The following is a 15,196-nucleotide window of genomic DNA, read 5'->3' on the forward strand; positions in this document are numbered from 1 at the left end:
TGTAAATGATAAACAAGTAGCACAAACAGTATTCGTCTTGTAACATTTGATTATATAGTTACAAACTTACCACGTGAAATCTGTTAATAATTGACCCCTACCACAATGGTACGTGGCGCGGCCCCACCCTTTATGACCACTGCTCATTGGAAGACAGTGCCATAGGGATGGACCAAACCAGGTCACCTAAAAACACCCTGCAACAAAGAAACTTAGCATTTTGCATTAGCTGGCTTGCGCTTGCTATTGCTTTCTGCCCCTGTCCGCCTGCTTGGACACCGCGCCGCTACGTGATTAGGTCACCACAAACTCTCTACGTAAACCTCTTATGATTCAGGACCGCCAAAACCGCACAAACTTCTGCAAACTGACTCTCAGCAGCCCTTCACCTCAGTAATCGACAGCCACCCACGAGCGATTCTCAAGGATGTCGCTGAAGCCACCAGCCAATCAGGAGCTCCGTGTTTCCCCTAGGCCAGCTGGCGAGGGAAATTCAGGACTTCCAGCAAGAAAGGCGCAAGTAACACAAACTAATGTCTCTTGCTGATCTGGTGCAGATTGATCGTAAGCAGTTAAAGATAAACCAAATCTCTGCTTTTGTGGTTTCTCAGGTGTGATTCTAAGATCTTGTAAGAAGTATTAGTATTAATTTGGGACGGTCGTCAACTCATTTTGCATCATCTGAACTGCCTCTGTGTGAATGTGTGTGCATATGTTTGTTGTTCTAGTGTAGCTCAAATCTTCTCATTTTGTAAGAACTGTGTTCTTGTTTATGTGCTTCTAAGTCATTGCCTCGAGCTGTAGATCTTGTTACCTTGCTAAAAGTTAACCCAATACTGTGTTATGTTATTATCTTTGGCAACGTACGTAATATTAACAAGATTGGTAAGATACGATGTCTTCTATTTGCTGGACAAATCGTAAATAAAGTGTGAATCTTTTAGTCTGATTCAATTTGACTCAATTGAGTCGAATCAATGATTCAAATCTTCAAGATTCGGTTCATTGAAATGAGCTAATAAACGCTGATCGATCTTCTAACGTAGGTTGATCCCCTACACTTTAATCAAAATAACCACAGTAGTATGACTCTTATGAATTAAATTAAACATTTTTTTACAGTGTGTCTATGATTTTAAATACATTTAGCTATTAATTGCAACCCATCCAGTGACAGAAGTGTCAGTTTAGGGCTTTAAGCTGTCTTGGCAACCATATACAATGCACACCATGTGGGATAAGCACCACTAAGAGATTGTCAGACTTCAGAGTTGATGACGAGATTTATAGTCTAACAAGTGCAAATATTACATGAATATATTAAACAACGGATTGGAGATGCTTTTATACTAAGCCTTCTAAACTTTCCACATGTTATTAATTTATGTTCTGCATCATAAAGTTCTAGTTTATGCCTATAAGGGCACAGGCAAGACTAAAATTAATAATGAGCCATATACAGTAGCTTACCTTGTCATTGCTGGGGTTGACAGCCATTTTGCTGTTAAACTTCCTGAACTCCGGCGATACGTCCAAAACCAGCAACAGTAAATAGACAAGTTTACAGCTGATTTTTCTGACGCTGCTGCTGCAGTGACGTGGTTTCCGGGCGTGATTTCCTTTTTCCGTTGCATTTTTGTTTATATTTATTTTTTACTCAGTAACGCATATGATATCAAATGTAGCAAGGTACAATACTTTTGGCAAATCATACGTAAGTAAAAGTAAAATGACAGATTTTAAAGACTACTCTTAAAAAGTACATTCATTCATTTTCTTGTTGGCTTAGTCCCTTTATTAATTCGGGGTCGCCACAGTGGAATGAACCACCAACTTATCCAGCAAGTTTTTACACAGCAGATGCCCTTCCATTTGCAACCCATCTCTGGGAAACATCACACACATTCAAAACCGAGCACCCGGAGGAAACCCAAACGAACGCAGGGAGAACATGCAAACTCCACACAGAAACGCCAACTTAGCCGAGGCTCGAACCCGCGACACAGCAACCTTCTTGCTGTGAGGCGACAGTATTACCTACTACGCCACTGCTTCGCCCTCTAAAAAGTACAAATTCTCAAAAAAACTACTTAAGTACAGTAACATGAGTAAATGTAACGCGTTACTTTCCACCTCTGGTTATTTGTTTGTATACTGATTAATTAGATTTGTTTCATCAATAGCATTGCCCGTGTCTTTCTTTAAGTCAACACAAGTAATTGCAGGACAGCAGATTTGGGTTTAGCAACTGATCATGTGAGTCAACTGAACGTAGTGATCACACCGGTGTGATTGTAGGACGCAAAGGGTTAAATGTGTTTTTAACATTTTTTAAACTCTATGATTCCACAAGCTTCCATACTATACAGTACGCCAAAACCAGCGAGCCGAGTAGATTGTCCGAATTCATACAATTCGAAAATCAGTATGCGAGAAGTAAATGGATGACCTACTACTTCCGGTGAGACTCTGAAGTGCGCATCCCATACACGCTGCACTATCCCATGATGCCCCGCGAGTGAATTCATGAATGTGAGTAAAGCGATGCAACTGATTCAGGTAGGTCACGTGACCCTGACAAAATGGTGAATGTAGTGCGTTTGAATTCCATTCATACTTTTCACATTCATACTGCCCTGCTGAAAAATCCAGCTTAAACCAGGCTAGGCTGGTTGGCTGGTTTTAGCTGGTCGACCACGCTGGTTTTAGAGGGGTTTTGGCCATTTTCATGCTGGTTTCCAGTCATTTCCAGCCTGGTCTGAGCTGGTCAGGCTGGTGAATGACCAGCTAAAACCAGCCTGGTTTAAGCTGGACATAGCTGGTTTTGGCTGGGCTCCCAGCCTGGCTAGGCTGGTCAAGCTGGTTTTAGCTGGTCATCTCCCAGCCTGACCAGCTAAGACCAGGTTGGAAATGGCTGGAAACCAGCATGAAAATGGCCAAAACCCCTCTAAAACCAGCCTGGTCGACCAGCTAAAACCAGCCAACCAGCCTAGGCTGGTTTAAGCTGTTTTTTTCAGTAGGGTGTATAGAACGTACTTTTATAGCGGCCGAGTAGTACGTTTCAGACGCAGCCTAGGTCTGCTAACAGACTGGTATACATTATTATCGGCAGCCCATTGATCTTCAGTTAAAATATTTTGAACTCAGGCCCTTTTATCAGGTTTTTTATATCTGGTGTCCACAGCTAAAAGGAAAAACATTACATATGCCACAAAGGATTATGACAGTTCTGAAGGCAAATGCGGGTTCAACACGGTACTAGTAAGGTGTAACTAATAAAGAGGCCTGTGAGGGTGCAATGCTATCCAAGGCTTATTTTTGGCACGGAACATTAGGAGCCCAATAAAGAGCAAATATCTAGATGGAAAAAACAAACCGAGAGCTTGAGGGAGAGGCTCTTTACCTGCGGCCATTCTGCAGAAAACTCCTCCTGCTTCCTGTTTCTTTCTGGGAATCACTGCGCTGGTGTAAAGTTACAGCAGAAGAGAAAGACAAAGCACAGTTGAAGACGGGATTCTGCTTCAGGTAAGACAGTACGTTACATACTAAAATACTTATTATATCTGTGTTTTCTAAAGTAATAATAATGGATGTGTTTCCTTTATTTGGTAACAAGTGGACCTTGAATGGCTTTTAAAATGTAGGTGATGTTGATCATTTTAAACTTGAGCTGTGATTTTTCCATTGATTAAACACACGTGATCATTACACCTCTGTTCATTAAAAAAGTTTCTGTATTTTGTGTGTTTTTGTTGATTTCTGGTGGTGAGTTGCATTATGGGATGTTGATCTCTGCTCTGACCACTTTTGATGTTGAAAATTCAACTCTACAGTTTAACACAGTGACTTTAGGTTGCGTTCACACTGCAGGTCAATGTGGTCTGAATCTGATGTTTTTGCCCACATGTGACTCAGATCTGTTTTGGTCAAGGCAGTTTGAACAGCCCAAACCACATGGCATCTGATCTTTTCAATTCTGATTTGTGCCACTTTCATATATGTATGAAAGAGGCACAAACACCTTGCAAGGTGTTAAATCTGATACAAATTTGATGTTTCGTGTGAACGGGTACTAGTTTGTGCTTTTGAGTGGCTCGTTGGCTTAGTAGTTAGTACTGTCACCTAACAGCAAGGTCACTGGTTTGAGTCCTGTCTGGGTCAGTTGATGTTTCTGTGTGGAGTTTACATGTACTCTCCATGTTGGCGTGGGTTTCCTCCAGGTGCTTCAGTTTCCCCCACTGTCCAAACACTTGCTAACGAATCCCTCTCTACCTTTACATTCACAGCAAGATGTAAGGTGCAAAACCAGTTGGATCGGCTTTCTGATGATCTGCACTAACATTAAGGCTTGGGGAGGGTTTATGTTTTGTTTGTGAGCAAGAAAATCTTTTTCAGAGCAAGACATTCAATTTTTGGCAGCTGTACATCATTTTTTATTTGATTTGGAAATTTCAACAGTCTGTTTAGAATATTTCCCCAGTACAAAGTTATTAAGAGAAGACCTCCTCAGCCAAAAGTAACCACAAACAATGACAAAACGATCCTGCAATCAGACAGGTTTAATTTTTCAAAAGTACACCATACATGACACTACAGTCATGTCGAGACATGTTAGCACTCCAATATTCCAGTGTATCCACTCTGATTCTCAACCATGACTAAATGGGCATGACCATTTCAATTTCTCAGCTGGCCAAAAGTCTTGTGCAGAGCTGCATGACCACCAGCGCAGCAGCAGCTCAGGATACGGCCTGGTCCAGGATATGGAAACCTTGGGATCATCTCGTCGCTGGTCTTGGATCGAATCAGTGACTCCGCATAATCTGAGGGCCTCGGGATGAGTATCCCCAGGTGGTAATAGAGAAAACAGAAAATAATTAGCGTAGCTGCTGTTCATAGTGTATATAAGCAAGATGCAGAAACCTGTATGGAGCACATTCATGTATCATATAGCTAAGTGATGCATTGAGTGTATGCTTTACTAAACAGATAGGTATTTAATATAGTTTTGAACTGAGAGAGTGTGTCTGAGCCTCAGACAATATCAGGAAGGCTATTCCAGAGTGTAGGAGCCATAAATAAGAAGGCTCGACCTCCTTTACTTGACTTTGCTACTTTAGGTACTACCAGAAGCCCTGAGTTTGAGATCTTAAAGAGCGAGCTGGATTGTAGCGAGACAGAAGGTTGGTTAGATAAACAGGAGCTGGATTATTTAGAGCTTTATAGGTGAGAAGTAATATTTTAAATTCAATACGAAACTTAACAGGCAGCCAGTGTAAGGAGGATAACATTGGGCTGATATGATCATATTTTCTAGACCTGGTCAGAACTCTGGCTGCTGCATTTTGTACTAGCTGAAGTTTGTTAATAGAGGATGCTGGGCAGCCAGCAAATAGAGCATTACAGTAATCCAGCCTAGAGCTCATAAAAGCATGGACTAGCTTTTCTGCATCAGAGATGGATAGCATATTTCATAACTTAACGATATTTCTCAGATGAAAGAAGGCAGTTTTTGTGACATGGGATATATGGTTTTTAAAAGTTAGATTGCTGTCTAATATGACACCCAAATCTTTTATAGTAGCGCTAACGCTAACTTTGTATCCCTCTAATTGTAGATTGAGTAGCGAGATCTGCTGTGTACAAGATTTAGGCCCAATAAGTAATAATTCTGTTTTGTCTGAGTTTAAGAGAAGGAAATTGTTGGTCATCCAGTCTTTAACATCTCTAATACACTCAGGTAGCTTAGACAGTTCAGACGTCTCGTCAGGTTTAGTTGAAATATATAATTGAGTATCATCTGCATAGCAGTGAAAGCTGATCCCATGTCTTCTAATAATGTCTCCCAGTGGCAGCATGTAAACTGTAAACAGTAAAGGGCCTAAAACTGATCCTTGAGGCACCCCATACTTTACTGGGCTGACTTGTGAAGGCGTCCATTAATATCCACAAACTGGTAACGGTCAGTTAAGTATGACTTAAACCATTGTAGAGCCTGTCCCTGGACACCTGTAGACTTTATGAGGATATTGTGGTCAATGGTGTCAAATGCCGCACTAAGATCAAGTAAAACTAATAGCGAGATGCACACTTGGTAAGCAGCTAAGAGTAAATCATTGGTTATTTTCACTAATGCAGTTTCTGTACTGTGATGAGCTCTGAAACCTGACTGAAACACTTCAAAAACATATAGCGGAAACATAAAATGTTATTCCAGTACTTCTGTGACTATTTGATTGTTTGTTCCTCAAACACTAAAGAACGAAGCTCTCAGAGAATAGTGAGATCGAAGCATTAATAAACGAATACAAATCAGACGACTGTCATTCATTATTGTCTTTTTATTGTCACTTGTGATACCTTGTCTGATTGGCAATGTGATGTATATCATAGTTCAGATAATATTTATACAAATGTAGTTATAATATTTATCTATATTTTACTGATAATGGTATCCTCGTTTGCTTTATTTTGATTTTGTACAGGTCCATTTGATACTCTGAAACTGAAATGTCGACTGTCAGAACCATGAATCCTTCAACGATTGTCATCCAGCTTCAGCCACCGACACAAACAGCAACTGTGACCAGTTCTTCTGTGCCTGTGCGCATACAGCGTGTAGCAGGAGTTTCACCTCGTCAAGGAAATCAGGCCTTTCTTAAAGGCCAACCGAAAGCCCTCGGGGTGAGAAATCTCCCTTAAACCCAGATAACACACATTAACACACAGCATGTTATTCTGCTTTACTTTATAAAATACTCTCATCATTCTCACACTGTTCCCTCTTATTTCTCACAGACTGTCCAGATAATGATCGGTGTGGTGACTCTCCTGTTGGAAATCGTGTGTACAAGTTATGGATATTATCTCTTCCTCTTCACTGGTGCTTCTTACTGGGGATCTCTGATTGTAAGAAACAATTACCATGTTGTCCTAGATAACACAAGCTACAGTGTGTAATCAACCAGAATACATCTTACTGTCACATTTACAGTCACTAAAAGAACATGAAAATGTTTTTGTGTTTCAGTATGTGTGTAACATTGTTTTTGCAGGCGAGGCAGTGGCGCAGTGGGTAGCACGTTCGCCTTACAGCAAGAAGGTCGCTAGTTCGAACCTTGGCTCAGTAGGCGTTTCTGTGTGGAGTTTGCATGTTCTCCCTGCCTTTGCGTGGGTTTACTCCGAGTGCTCCGGTTTCCCCCACTATCCAAAGACATGTGGTACAGGTGAATTGGGTAGGCTAAATTGACCGTAGTGTGTGTGAATGTGTGTGTGGATGTTTCCCAGAGATGGGTTGTGGCTGGAAGGGCATCCGCTGTGTAAAAACTTGCTGGATAAGTTGGCGGTTCATTCCGCTGTGGCGACCCTGGATTAATAAAGGGACTAAGCCGGCAAGAAGATGAATGAATGAATGAACTTATTGGCATTATGGGATGTTTTTTTTTATAAGGGATGTTTTTTTTATTAGAATATGTCAATAACTCAGTTTTGACAAAAATGTCAGATAGAACCTTATAATTTAACAAACTCTCAAGGGCCTAGCACTGGCAGCCTTCTCTGGGCCCAAGCCCAAATATGGCCTTAATGGGATTAACGTGGGCTGTTCGCTAGAGTTCACAGAGCCTGTAGTTGCGGGCTATACCGATCGAGAACTCACGCGCTGCTGGTCTCAGCTTGTAAATTACTCTCACACAGTTCAAGACAAGTCCATACGAGCATCTACTATTACCAACTTATAAAGATGGGGGAAATTACATATGAGCTTATATGACAGTAAAATGGCATTGTGTATATCCTGCTCGAATGGAGAAGGATGAACATTTGAATTGAGTTTGTTTCTGCTGGGGAGTTTTTATGAATATCTGTACATATTATTATGTTTTGCCTTGGTTTTGTCATGGTTAAGGTTGGGAAAGGACAAGGACTCGAGTGCAGTCAATTATGGGTATTTATTAATTATTAAAAACGGCAACAAGAACAACCCTGAGGAACAAACTAGACTGAAAGGGAACAGGACATGACATGACTCTCAGGAAGAATGACAAAAGTAGGACAACGAACTGGCACAGGACAGCAGACATGAGGAGACTATAAAGAAGAAATAATTAGCAAACAAACAGGTGCAAGTACTAAACTGACAATGGGTTAACTAGTGCTAGACTGAGCTCTGAACACAAACAAAATACACACCAAGATGGCGCTCATATAAAAGACAAACACAGACAACAACAGGAAAAGAGAGCTCGACCTGAAAAAACTTGAGCCGAGCACAACATACAAGACAAGACAGGACTAGTGTCTGGTTCATGCGGCAGTAAAATGCTCATTCTGGTTGAGTATCATGTATATCTGTATATATATTTTCCAACATAAGCTGTAAGTTTTGCTCTTCTCTCTGTTCTCAGTACATTATTGCAGGCTCGCTCTCCATTGCTGCTGAAAACAAAATTAATTCACCAACCGGTTTATGTTTGGTATGTACACAACACTTGATCTTTTCATGGGTCTACACACTGGATGCTTGTAAAATTTGGTCTGTAAGGATTTATGCATAAATATTCTTTTTTCTGTGCTAATAGAGTATTGAACACAGACTTTCCATGTAATCACTAAAGCCCTGCTCACACTGTGAGATTTCAGCCACGATTTTGTCATCTATCAATCCTAAAAGATTCCTGAAATCCCAGGCTAAAATCTGTGATCTTTGATCGTTGGTTTGACGTGTTCACACACAGCCGATTCGTGCTCGTTGTGATCAGATTTTTCCTCTGATGAAGTAAGAAAAGCCACTACAGATTGTTTATGTTTGCTGTAAGGAATCATTTCAGAATGCGGGATAGTGAAAGTGTCACGGGTGGATGACGTCAAACTCCGGGGGTGTTTTCTTTCGTGTTTGGCGCGTCTTCATTGTCGTTCAGTCTGACTTTATGACAGCTGAGATCTTACAGTGTGACATGAGCGCCATGTTCGTGCAGTCTGACATGCTACAATCGTTCAGGATTATAAACAATCCCACTGTGTGAGCCGGCCTTTACTCATACACGAGTCTTTGCTGCTTAGATCCTGTATTGTATTCATTTATCAATTCATTTAGATCACTTTCCATATAATCTATCATCTGCTTAACCACAGTGTGTTAACACAACATGATACAAAACCTTTCTATTTCTGTGTGTCTACTGTAGGTGAGAGCTTCCCTCGGGATGAACATTTTCAGTGCTATAGCTGCGGGCATTTCCATTATTGTGCTTCCAATTGGTTTGGCTTTTGGACCATTTTATTCCTATAGTTATACGGTAAGTCATCAACTCTTAAATTGATATAATTTTTGTATTGTTTTATTTTATAATTACAGTAAGATCACTGTGTGACCGGTGCACTTGTGAAAATCAAGCGTAAACTGCACTTATCTGTCCAGTGCTGTCCAGAACCTGACACGATATTTCTGTTCATTTACACTGGATACTAATATTGAAATTAAAGGTGCCACAGAATGCACTGATACACTGTTTAAATTGTTCACTAATATCTACATATATATGGGGTTTAGGTACGTGCAAAAATGCTCCATAAAAATTTAAAGGTCAATTTACAACCAAAGTAATTGGCTCTTGAATGGAAAAGTCTGATTTAACTGATTATATAGACAAAAGGAAGAGAGAGCTTTATAATGCTTTAATGATTGTAATGTCTCTAGGAAATGTTGTGTGCATCCAAGTGGATTCTAAGAGTCAGTGTTTTAGTTTTACACTCACATGATTTACATGACAATGAGGAATCAAGGGTGTTTGAGGTTGAAGGTATGCCATTTGGATGTACAGAAAATGTATGCCTAGGTATTTCCAGATTATTATTCTATGGCACCTTTAAACATCACTCCAAGAGTTCGATTTATACATCGCTTGTTAGGCTTGCTGTCCCAGGAGAGAGCTCTGAGGTCAAGGAATCCTTGAGCCCAGGGCTCCCCACTTTCGCAGGGCAAGGGGAGATTGAGCTCAGGTCAATCTCAAACTCCCCCCTGCTCAGGTCAAGGTGAACTTTCTGAGAGAAAGACATTAGGAAAAGATTTAGGCTTATTTGTCTACAATATAGAGCACATTTGGTTGGTGGGAGGAAACCGTGGAACCGTATATATATAGTGACTTGGGATCCTTTGATTGGAGGATCATGATTAGCTAATGTGAACCAGCTGGGTCAAACATGAGCAAATGTTCTTCTTTCAAAATTAGTTTAACATTAAACTTCACTTAGTTTCATCAGTATATTTAAAGGGCTTCAGATTCTTGACTTCTCTTTGTTGTTGTTGTTGTTGTCCTGTATGCTCATGTTGAATGTTCTCTCAGAGTCTCCTCTCAGGAATCAGTTGTGTGTTGCTGGTGTTCGCCATCCTTGAGTTCTGCATCTCCATCTGCCTATTTGCGTTTGCCTGTAAAGTCACCTGCTGCTGTAAACCTAAGGTGAGAAATACATCAGCTGAACCCATCAGATAAATTTAGGTGTAAAGGATAAAGCTACTTTTAAGGCTTGAGGTTCTGATTTCACAAGAACCAACAAACCCAATATCTGTCTGTAATTCTTTACTCTTAAATGTTCATACCCTTAAAGTCCATGTGAACCAGAAGTTGCTGCAGACTTTTATTTAAATATGATGACTAATTTAATAATTTCACCACTTTGATCAAAGATTACGAAGACAATTGTCTGTTGAGGCGACAGCAACCTATCTCCTGCACCATGTTACCTTAGGATGAAGAGGTGTTGCGCACAAGTGGGGAGCCGGGGGGTGTTGGTGCGGTGAATGGAGGAGGGGTGGTGCAGACGACAGCAAAGAGAGTTGGGGAGTCGAGGAAGAAAGCGAAAGTGAACAGTTTACGGGGGAGAAGTGTGGTTGAGTGAGGGGGATTGGTAAAATGAGGTGTCAGATCAGATTTCAGAGATTCCGGATCCGACGTGTTCCGGCACAAATTAAGCCCTGCCTTTCAGCCAGTGCACACATAGAGTTTCATGACAGAACTGTTCACTTCAAAACTAACAATGTGCGCTAACAAAATAAACATTGTAAATCTGAATTTGATGCAGACCAGACAGAAACCAATGACAGGTTTTTCTTTTTGTTTTGTTTAATTCATCCAATCTCTGTTCTGTATTCACACACAAACCACATTACAACAATTTGTGAATTAGTGAAAATAAAAAACCATAAAAGTTTCTAATGTACTAAAAACGTGTGAGGAACTGGGTAATGGAGCAATAACTGTTGAAAACTAACCAATAGCTTAAGCTGACCATGTACATTTTCTCCTGCAGATTCCTGTGAGCAGCAACCCTTTAATTCAACACCCTCCTGCAGAAATGCCTCCACAGTACATTCAATGTCCTCAAGAAGTCCCCGAACCATGCTTTCAGCATCCTCCTGCAGAATCTCCCCCAGCGTACACTGAAGGCGAATAAATGTGAATCAACATGAACAAACGAGGCAGCAAATTGGTTCTGCTGCTTTGATGCTGTGAACATTCATTGATGCCTTGTGTATCTGATCTGAATAATGCGCATCATCAGATTATGTGTCAAATGATTATTATAGTCATCAACTGTGTATTTTACATGAGTATTTTTGTCTGTTTTGCTACTACCTATATGTATTAGTTACCTAATTGTCATTTCTTTTTATACTGATAAATTGGATTTGTTTCATCGATAGCATTGCCTGTGTCTTTCTTTGGCTCAACACAAATAATTGCAGGACAGCAGATTTGGGTTTAGCAACTGATCACGTGATGCAACTGAACGTTGTGATCACACTGGTGTGATTGTAGGACACAAAGGGTTAAATGTGTTTTTAACATCGTTTTTTAATTCTATGATTCCTCTGCATACCACTAGAAGAAGCCTGTGTACCACCAGCAGTACATATACCACACTTTGAGAATCACTGCTTTAAATCTTGAAATCCTAATAAAACCAAAACCCTACCCTTGCTGCCTTTCTATCAGCTGGAACCAGTCTGGCCATTCTCCTTTGACCTCTGGCACTTTGAACTGCCGCTCACTGGATATTTTACTTTTTGTCAGACCATTCTCTGTAAACCCTAAAGATGGTTGTGCGTGAAAATCCCAGTAGATCAGAATTTTCTGAAATACTCTGACCAGCTTGTTTGGCACCAACAATCATGCCACGCTCAAAGTCACTTAAATCCCCTTTCTTCTTCATTCTGATGCTCGCTTTGAACTGCAGCAGATCATCTTGACCATGTCTACATGCCTAAATGCCTTGTAATTGGCTGTTAAGAAATGTTTTTATCATTCAAACAAACAAAGTTTTTGACCAAAAGTAAGTACATTGTAATTAAAAGAAATAAAAGTTTTCAAATAAAAACAATATTAATTTAAAGTAAATGTTATTGATAAAAAATATATCACTGTAAAACATTAACTATTGCCATTTCATGCAGTTAACAGCAGATTTTTCATCGTGCGCTAGTTCATTTTGCTTTCTGTTCTATCATTTTTTGCGGATCTAAAATCTTTGCGAGTTGAAAACTCTGCAGCTCAGTGGGCGGTATCTTCCCTCCGGGATGAAAGACCTTATTCTGTTGGTCAATCTTGATTGAGGTCATAGGTTGGCCACGTCCATTATGTTTTCACGTGATTGGACTGGGTTTGGACTCTCTTCAGTGACAAGAGTGAGCAACAGGTCTTTATCTTTATCAGTTAACTGAAACTGTATAACTTGTATATTACCATCCACATTCCCCATCTGATAATGTAACGACTGCTAGTATTAAACTCACTGTAGTCTGTAATAATGATGAATACTCTCGATTAACTAACATTAACTGTCCGCCATCAGTAGTGTATAGCTGCAAAGGGCAAAGCAAGGCAAGTGTATTTTGGAAAATATACATTGATGTACCATTACCATGTCTGTAGATGATGAACATGTGTACAGTAGAGCTACGTCCGAAACCGCATTCTTCCATACTATACAGTACGCTAAAACCAGCGAGCCAAATAGTATGTCCGAATTCATAGAATTCGAAAATCAGTTTGCGAGAAGTACCCAGATGACCTACTACTTCCTGCGAGATTCTGAAGTGCGCATCCCATTCACGCTGCACTATCCCATGATGCCCTGCGAGTGAATTCATGAATTGGACTGAAGCAACGCAACTGACGCAGGTAGGTCACGTGACCCTGACAAAATGCCAGATGTAGTGCGTTCCATTCAGACTTTTCACATTCATACTATATAGAACGCACTTTTATAACGGCAGAGTAGTACGTTTAAATTCAAATGCAGTACCTACTGAGTAGTAGCCGGTTTCAGATGCAGCCTAGGTCTTCTAACAGACTGGTGAAGATGTAGTAGTGTGTGTATACTGTATAAAGAGTAATGTTTTGAACTCAGCCCTATTTTCAGGTTCTTTTTATCTGGAGTCCACAGCTAAAATGCAAAAGAGGTTACATATGCCACGAAGGCTTATGACAGGTCTGAAAGCAAATGGGGGTTCAACACGGTACTAGTAAGGTGTAACTAATAAATAAATATATATATATATATATACAGTTGGAATTCCATGTTTATTTAATAAAAAGTTGAGAGAAGATTTTCTCCAATGTGAAAGTATTAGTAATTTATTATATACAAATGTAGCGCCACCCTCAGGTCACCCACGTCACTACAACTGCTTAGACTGCGTGAACCTGAGGGAAAACGTGGACCAGTACTGTAGGTTCGTAGGAGCAGAAATGAGAGACCGACTAAAGAGAACAGACAACAGGGATTAGTTTCAACTATAATGAACTTTATATAATAAAGAAAGAAATAAAAATAATAATTGTCTTAATTTCTCTTTCCAGAGGAAAAAAAACAACAATAAAGTAGAACAACTTCTTTTAAAGAAAAAACTTGGTTATCAATAAACCCTCTTAATGATGATAAAAAAATGAAAACCAAATAAACAAAAGAATGAATTGTCTCTTTTTTTCCTTCCTTGAAAACCTCTTATTTAATCTTTTCTTTCTCTCTGACAAACTGGTTTATTTATTTATTTCAATTTTATGGATTTATATATATATTTTAACTTATTTTAAGTACAACGTTTGACCTATTTTTATTTATAGCTAATTGACGTGTCCTAATTATATTACTTTATTCTATTAGAAGTTAACTACATGTAGTATCAGCTAATTTTGTGTTAGTTTAAGCAAAATACTCAAATTTTCAACTCAGCTTGGAAAACAAAAGATAAATACCCCAAATGACAATGAATAAATCACAATTATGAAATAAAATAACAATTTGTCTTCACACTAATAAAGTGCAAATGAAAAACAATATAACTCTCAGAAACAGTTCAATGAAGGCTAATTCCAACAGTCTTTGTGGTATATTTTATATACCAGTCCCTGAAATCACGAGGAAAAGTATTGTTTCGATTTCAATCCATAAATTGAGTCCTACCGTCCTGCTGCCCAGAACATACCACAGTACAGGTGGAAAGGAAGAAAGTGTGATGCCAGCTTACTCTGTCATCCAGCACAGTTCTGTCTTGAAGATGAAACATTAAACAACAGGTGCAATTGCTGCAATTTCACCGTGAATGTGTTCAATCGAGATCCGTTGGGTGGCCCGCCATCTCATTGCACGCGATGACAACCGCGATCCGTGTCCTCGCTGCATCCGCGTCAATATCAACTTAATATCGCAAGATCAACAAACAATCAGGTCAGATGAATCAATATCAATATCTTTCTAGACGTTCTGTCGAGTTTAAAAGACAGGATTTCACTCGTTTCTCGCTGGATTAGCTTTTCGATCTCAGCTTCTATGCGCTCGCTTCCCTTCCGTTTTTCCCTCTGACGTCACTGACGTTGTTTACGTCGTTCCGCTGCACGCATTTCCTTTCACCTGATAGGTCAGTGGTGAGCTCAAATTTAACCTCTTAAGGGCAAAGTAACAATATACATCTTCACAATTCACAAAATTCAGAAAATAAAACTAAATCATCAACAATAAACAAACAGGAAAACAAAAAATACCTTTAGGCAATTTTAAGATTTAAACTTGAATTCTATTTATGAAGTACTTTTAAATTAATCTATTAATCCGGTTTTTAATTTATTAATTAAGCTAAATGTATATCAGTTTATATGGCATATATTTTTCTTTTATTTCAATTTGTAATACTATGGAT

At 39.5% G+C, this 15,196-nt stretch overlaps 1 protein-coding gene across 3 annotated transcripts; it reads left to right on the forward strand.

Moving 5' to 3' along the window:
- The first annotated feature begins 215 nt into the window (after window positions 1–215).
- On the forward strand, window positions 216–11,698 carry ms4a17a.5 (membrane-spanning 4-domains, subfamily A, member 17A.5). Of its 3 annotated transcripts, XM_087246557.1 has the most exons (10): window positions 216–520; window positions 612–629; window positions 3,421–3,525; window positions 4,690–4,851; window positions 6,486–6,684; window positions 6,799–6,909; window positions 8,406–8,474; window positions 9,186–9,296; window positions 10,344–10,457; window positions 11,308–11,698. In XM_087246557.1, exons 5-10 carry the CDS (start codon window positions 6,511–6,513, stop codon window positions 11,449–11,451), a joined length of 723 nt encoding a protein of 240 aa, XP_087102683.1. In that variant the 5' UTR covers window positions 216–520; window positions 612–629; window positions 3,421–3,525; window positions 4,690–4,851; window positions 6,486–6,510; the 3' UTR covers window positions 11,452–11,698. The 3 variants fall into 3 exon arrangements, with proteins under 3 accessions (XP_087102683.1, XP_087102682.1, NP_001004629.2); XM_087246556.1 differs by lacking the exon at window positions 4,690–4,851 and having other exon boundaries at window positions 216–629; NM_001004629.2 differs by lacking the exons at window positions 216–520; window positions 612–629; window positions 4,690–4,851 and having other exon boundaries at window positions 3,481–3,525.
- The last annotated feature ends 3,498 nt before the right edge of the window (window positions 11,699–15,196 follow it).

The sequence above is a fragment of the Danio rerio genome, chromosome 4 (genome assembly GCF_052040795.2).
Source record: "Danio rerio strain M-AB ecotype USA chromosome 4, GRCz13ab, whole genome shotgun sequence".
Classification (NCBI taxonomy): domain Eukaryota; kingdom Metazoa; phylum Chordata; class Actinopteri; order Cypriniformes; family Danionidae; genus Danio; species Danio rerio.